General features: G+C 35.6%; 2 protein-coding genes across 9 annotated transcripts in view; one reads left to right on the forward strand and one right to left on the reverse strand.

Annotated features, from left to right (window-relative positions):
• The window catches only part of clockb (clock circadian regulator b), a 25,032-nt gene extending 20,718 nt beyond the window's left edge, over window positions 1-4,314 (forward strand). For 7 of the 8 annotated variants that reach the window (XM_016504660.1, XM_016504658.1, XM_016504662.1 and 4 more), the window contains one exon: window positions 4,278-4,314. The gene's annotated coding sequence lies outside the window, so the exon portion shown is untranslated. The remainder of the gene's footprint in view (window positions 1-4,277) is intronic. The other variant, XM_016504659.1, reaches the window with a different exon arrangement.
• kitb (KIT proto-oncogene, receptor tyrosine kinase b) overlaps window positions 1-6,865 on the reverse strand; it is a 16,268-nt gene that overhangs the window by 4,761 nt on the left and 4,642 nt on the right. The window contains exons 7-19 of the mRNA XM_016504657.1: window positions 6,070-6,185; window positions 5,865-5,979; window positions 5,436-5,620; window positions 3,891-3,997; window positions 3,672-3,798; window positions 2,879-2,983; window positions 2,609-2,719; window positions 1,732-1,870; window positions 1,571-1,632; window positions 1,375-1,475; window positions 1,065-1,187; window positions 505-616; window positions 313-412 (exon numbers count right to left, since the gene is read on the reverse strand). Of these exons, the coding sequence (XP_016360143.1) occupies window positions 313-412; window positions 505-616; window positions 1,065-1,187; window positions 1,375-1,475; window positions 1,571-1,632; window positions 1,732-1,870; window positions 2,609-2,719; window positions 2,879-2,983; window positions 3,672-3,798; window positions 3,891-3,997; window positions 5,436-5,620; window positions 5,865-5,979; window positions 6,070-6,185 (1,503 nt within the window). The remainder of the gene's footprint in view (window positions 1-312; window positions 413-504; window positions 617-1,064; window positions 1,188-1,374; window positions 1,476-1,570; window positions 1,633-1,731; window positions 1,871-2,608; window positions 2,720-2,878; window positions 2,984-3,671; window positions 3,799-3,890; window positions 3,998-5,435; window positions 5,621-5,864; window positions 5,980-6,069; window positions 6,186-6,865) is intronic.

Raw genomic sequence — 6,865 nt, forward strand, 5'->3', positions numbered from 1 at the left:
TATATCTATGGTGTAGACAGCATCACTGATTATAATGAGTTCTATAGTATTTTGTCGTGCTGCGCCACTCGCGTCCGGTGTAGACATGGTGTAACATTGGTTTTGCTTTGTTTCACAGAACTAATCGTTGCCTGGGTTGCGTACGTATGTGTGAGGTGGAGCTATCAAAATAGGGGCGAGACCCTTTTGGGCTAGGGGCGTGTTTGTTTTGGTGATTTCAAATGTCAACATTGGCTACCAGAAATCGCTTACCCCACCTTTAATATAAAACACTGACTGCAGGCTCTTTATAGAAATGTAAAATTCTCTTACACTTCACTTGGAGCAAACTCCGGCTCACTCATTCTGTATCCATCTTGAATCATCTTATAGAATGTGGATCCAACTGGAATTCCCGGATATGGCGTGTTACCTGCAGGCAGATTTTCACCTCATAAGACCTTCATAAGATCAGGCCTATTAAATATCAGATTTTTAATAGGCCTTATACCAGCTCATACAGACCCAGAGAGAAGATCTCCCACAATAAGATGCCGTAGGACCAGACATCGCTCTCAAAAGTGTACACGCAAGCAAACAGGCTCTCTGGGGACATCCATTTCACTGGTAAACGAGCCTAGAGAGAAAACATAACATTCATGATACTAAACGATGCTTTAACGTTTTTTCTTTTTTTTTTGAGTAATATGTTATTAAGCAATATCATATACATACACTTAAAGGGATAGTTCACTCAACACAGTCATTTACTAAACAGAAGATATTCTCAAAGTCAGTGAGGTCCAGTGTTGTTTTGAACTCCACTGACTTATTATATGAACAAATAGAGTTGAATCATTCTTCAAAATATCTTCTTTTGTGTTCCACAGAAGACAGAAAGCCATGCAGATTTGAAATGACATAAGGTTGAGTAAATGATGACAGAATTTTCATTTAATGAACTATTCCTTGAATTTAACGGCTCATTTACTACATGAGATCTAAAAATGCTAAATATATTTGATATTAATATATAGCCTGACAGTAGGTGTGAGTGTGGTAGAGGATTTACAGCACTTCCTCACATTTCCCCTCAGGACGTAGTTGGAATCTCTAGTGATGTCGCGTGCCAAACCGAAATCACATATCTTTGCTACTCGACCCTGAGTCAGTAGTACGTTCCTGGCAGCCAGATCTCTGTGGATACACTTAAAATACATGGCAACACAGATAACAGCAATTTATTAGTCAAAAAACATGTTATGAAGTACATATTCACTACTGAGACAAAAAATCTGTGCTGATTCTATATGAGCATCCAGAAAGGATAACGTTACAAGGTCTGTTCAACCCACTCTGAAACTTGAGAGGCGAATAAACCTAATACACACTTACATTTTTGGATGTGAGGAAGTCCATGCCTTTAGCCACTTGATATGAGAAGCTGAGTAAATCCTCAGTATCCAAAGAGAGATCATCTTTATCATCGCACCATTCTGAGAGAAGTGATACAGATTGAAAAGCATTAAATAATGGATGTTGGTGGTAAAAGTGGCTGTAGTTTGCTTTTATTCTTTCGAGATGAGCCTACCTGTCTGATTCGATCTCTTCTGATACGACCTCATAGGCATGTATCCATTATCAGTGCCCTCTCTGTGTGCACGCATGCATATAATAGGTAGTGTATTACATTACGAGAACCTAACAAATGACATCTATACATCTTCACCACATTTCTCACACATATCTTACCTCGAAGGCTGTGTTTGGCTGAGCAGATTTTTGTAATATCCATCACCTGTTTTGGAACTGAAAAACGCATCCCGCTTTCTTCTGAGGAAGTTCAACAGGTCGCCATAGCAACAGTATTCTGTGATCACCAGAGTGGGGCCTGTTGGAAAATGTCACTTTAATAATCCTCAAGGAGACTGTTTAGGCAGAATTTCTGAGCTGCTCTTTTTCATACAAATACAGAGTTCTGGCATGAAACTCTAGATGGCGCTGAGTTAGATAGGTCTAACTCAATCTGACCTAATGACATCATCACATGGCACAGCTGATTGGTTCTCTCCTGTATCAGTAGCCAATGAGCTCGCTGCTCAACATTCAAATATATGACTAGTGCTTGCCGTAGAAGCTTGCTTCAGAAACCCTCCACCTTCCCCAGCTCCACCTGTATAGATCTGCTACGAGGTGATTCATGTATGCTATATGGGGGTTATTTCATTTATGTTATATTTGCAGCAGCAATATTTCTTACATGCTCACAGCAGCATGTTGTGGATGTATTGGCAGTAGCAAGTCTCTGTACAACTCTGTATATGTTATAATCAAAGTCTTCTGAAGCCTATTAAATAGGCTATATACAATGCTATACAAAAGCTTTAACTTTAAATTTAACCATAACTACTTTTATTCTACTTTTGTGGTCAGTATAAATCCCCTTCCACTTTTCTTGTTTGGAAAATAGCAGCTCATTTACTTAACATCTGTTGTGTTTCAACCAGAAGAAAGAAAATAATATGTGATTGGAATGACTTGTTGGAAAAGGCACATAAAACATATCTTATTATAAACTCATAAGTATCTTTAATCTGTCACCAGTCTTGATTCAGTATTAATCACGTACCTCCTACTGTACAGGCACCAAGCAAGTTGACAATGTTTATATGGTTGCCAATGAAGCTCAGAACTTTTAACTCCGACATTAGAGCCTCTTTCTCGGTGGAGTGAGCACTCGCTTTGGGAAAAATCCACAGATACACACACATACACACATCGAGAGATAAATATACATAAACACATTAGATTAAAAACATACTGTAGGAAAACAACATTAAACCCAAGTTTTATTTTCTGACAACCAGTGATTGGAGTCGTTATAAACATGAATACTCACGTTTTAGCATTTTTACAGCAACAGTGGTCACTGTGTCAGCTGAGCAAAGTCCATATGCTGTAGCTGCCACCACTTTACCAAATGCTCCAGAGCCGAGGATTTTACCTTCATCATGATAAACAACAAACATTTATATATTACACTATATATTATATAGTATGATTATAGTACTGTTATATAGTATTATAGGATTTTTAATCGTAGTACATACATTATCATTCAATGGTTAGGGGTCGGTAAGATTTTTTAGTCTCTTATACTTGATCAAAAATACAGTAAAAACAGTACTATTGTGAAATTTTGTTACAATTTAAAACAACTGTTTTCTATTTTAATATATTATAATATATAATATATATATGCTATTAATTTCTGATGGCAAAACTGAATTTTCAGCAACATGCTGATTTGCTCAAGACACATTTATTATTATTATTATCAATGCTGAAAACAGTTGTGTTGCTTAATATTTTTAAGGAAACCAAATAAATTTTTTCAGGATTCTTTGTTGAATAGAAAGTTTAAAAGAACAGCATTTATTTGAAACAAATCTTTTGTAACATAAGAAATGTCTTTACTGACACTTTTGGTTTTTTAATGCATCCTCGCTGAATGAAAATATGAATTTCTTTAAATAAATTCTTACTGACCCTAAACTTTCGAACAGTGGTTTATGTACAATATATGTATTAACTGTAGTACTGTAAAGGTTGTGGAATTATGAAACAAGCACTTTAGCTGCGTTTACTCTGATTAAATAATGACGCTTAAATTTTTGTGCATATGCTTTTACCAAAGCGCAGTCTCTCCCGTGGAAACTCCCATTTGGGGTCATAAGGCAGCTGCGTTGGGTCTATGTAGGTATAATTGTTGCCATCAAAACTGTCGATCACCTTCCAATGGATCTCATATTTGGGTTTCTATGGCAGAACAATACAAGTGAAATAAATAAAACCAGAACTGGATGTTGTGCTACTTCATAGCGTTTAGTAGGAGTGTTATGACTTAGTACCTGCATGTATTTGTAGAGCAAAACCACCAAAAAGAAGCTGAGCAGAACAGCAGTGGACACAACACCAGACAACAGAGGTGTGAAGAGTTTATGGGGCACTGTTCTCTCTGGGGAGAGAAACATATGTCCAAACATCAATCAATATACATATATAAACACCACATCTGTGTTTAAAACAGCTAGAGAATAATACTTCTTAATTCACTGTGCCATATTAATAAGGCTAGAGTTGTATGTGAGTGTTTTAAAGCTGTTGTTCAGAGGATTTTAAGAGCTTAGCATCAGTCTCAATACCTAATGTGCACACGCTGCACAAAATCATAATCCCTCGTATCTGTCAACAAGCTCAGTGTGTGTCTGAGAACATTCAGGGATTATCTGTTACAGCTGTGTGTGTGTGTGTGTGTGTGTGTGTGTGTGTGTGTGTATCTACTGCTCTCAATAACTGTAAGAATGGTCCACCTTGTTTTGGTATGTCTGGAGAAATGAGCTAATAATTAGTTAAAAGCTAATAAGCTAAACTAACTGTAAATGTTGACTGTACAATTTATTTGATATTGTTTGTGTTTTTTCTCTTATGTTCACCAAGCCTGAATTGATCTGCATAAATACAGTAAAAACAATAATAATGTGAAATATTATTACAATTGAACTCTTTTCTATTTTAACATATTTTGAAACGTCATTTATTCCTGTGATGCAAAGCTGAATTTTCAGCATCATTACTCCAGTCTTCAGTGTCACATGATCCTTCAGAAATCATTCTAATATGCTGACTTGCTGCTCAAGAAACATTTCGGATTATTATCAATGTTGAAAACAGTTGTTCTTCTTCATATTTTTGTGTACGTGGTGATACAACAGAAAATATCAAGTTCAAAAGAAAAGCATTTAGTTTAAACTGAAATTTTTCATACCATATAAATGTCTTTACTATCATTTTTGTCCAATATATTGTATCCTTTGCTGAATAAAATTACTAATAAAATTATTAGAAAAAATATGCTAATTAGAAAAATTTGAATAAAATGATTCTTTCTTTGAGGGTCAAATGATTGTGACAAAACTACATTTCCAATCATTCTATACATCAAAATAAAACATCTATTACAAACCTAATGCACATACTCTGCTTTTCATTTTGTTGCATTAGTGCAAAAAAAGCTTCCTGTCTTATCAGTAAGTGAAAAAAAGGAATATAAACATGAAATTGCATCCATTTTGTCCTACTAAAATCACTTGAAAACACATCACATTGTAATTATGACTTCTGAACTTGTAAACAGCAGTTTCCCAAAGGAGCTGAAAGCAGCGTTAGGGTTTGGGTAAAGTCTTGGGTAAAACGTCTTCTTTCTGGGCCTGAGGCTGAACTGCTGTGCTACTATGCTGTAACAACTGTATTGTATTAACATGTGTTATCTTTCTGGATCCTGATTATTAGTGTTTACTGCTATATTAATGATTAGCTTTATAAAACAATAAAAATCTAGGGTCTAATATCCTCATTTAGATAGCAAGGTAAATGTGTGTTTGAGGGAGTCTCACCACTGATGGAAAAGAGAGTGTAGGCCTGCTCTCCCTGCGTTGTTGCCACACACTCAAGAGTGTGAAATTTTCCTTTGGTGACATTAAGTCGACTTTCCACCTCGTTTCGTCCAAATTCTGCCCCTGACACTGTTACCAAGGTGAACTCCTCATCTGCCTGCGTCGCATTTAACAGGTGGGAGCACCTGTCAGAGGTTATAAATGCTATTTAGAGCCAAAAGAATATGACAAATATTTTTTTACCATATTTGATTATGTAAGAAACACTTTTCTATTCCAAATGTTAGGTTTTGTGGCTTTTTGCAGTCTCATGAGATCATGACTATGCAATAGTTTGTTTACTCTGGTACTTGCATAACATACGTTAGAGATGCACACTATTGTACAGTTGTTGAGTGTGAGTGGCTTATAGAAGTCTGTGAGTCATACCGTGCATGTGGTGGCTCGCAGTAATACCAAGATATTTTTGGGACAGGATATCCTGAAGCAACACACCGCACCTGTCCATCAACAGGCCCCTCCTGGGAAACTATCACTGGTTTACCTAAATGAGAGATTTACTGTATTTATATAAAGACTGTATTAAAATAAACAATTTATGCTAAGTTAAATCCCATCAGTCCTCTGAACTCACATATAACATGGACGGTGAATGACCGAATGACAGATCCATACATGTGATAGGCTGAGAAAGTGTAAATCCCGCCCTCTGATCCATGAACTCGAACCAGCCGTAGTTCACTGATGTACCTGCAACATTCAAACAAACAATACTCAATGTCTGAGTTAGCTTCCTGCAGAAAACACCTAATGGGCACCTAATGAAAAACACCTAATGGACATGTATGATTGGACACAATCGTTTTTAACATTGTGGTTTTATGTTAAAAGTCTGATTTTTTGCAGGTTTTTTATATGTATTTTTAGATATTTTTTGCAACATTTGCAGTTGCAACATAAAAGATCTCCAAGAGTTTGCCCATTTTTTTATTTTATTTATTTATTTTATTGTTTTTGAGTCACTTCACAGGACTAATGTAAATTTAGTCTTTTAGATAATGCCAATAAAATTATACCAATAATGTTTTTAATTAAAACGTAATTTTCAATTAAATAAAAAAAAAAAAACATACAATTTCATTGTTCATTTGATACATTTTATAGTCATTTCACAGCTTATAATGAGGCCTGTCAATTAGCAGGACAATTTCTAGACTTTACTTGAAACTGCTAAAAATAATTTTAATAATAAACCACAATATAATTATATGAATATATTACTATGTAAATGTATGACCAATCATATATGTGATCCTGGAGCACAAAACCAGTCTTAAGTCACTGGGGTATATTTGTAGCAATAATATGTCTGTGTCTGTGTCTGTGACTGTGTGTGTGTGTGTGTGTGTGTGTGTGTATGTGTGTGTGTG

Source organism: Sinocyclocheilus anshuiensis, unplaced genomic scaffold (assembly GCF_001515605.1).
Source record: "Sinocyclocheilus anshuiensis isolate Anshui unplaced genomic scaffold, SAMN03320099.WGS_v1.1 scaffold86, whole genome shotgun sequence".
NCBI lineage: Eukaryota > Metazoa > Chordata > Actinopteri > Cypriniformes > Cyprinidae > Sinocyclocheilus > Sinocyclocheilus anshuiensis.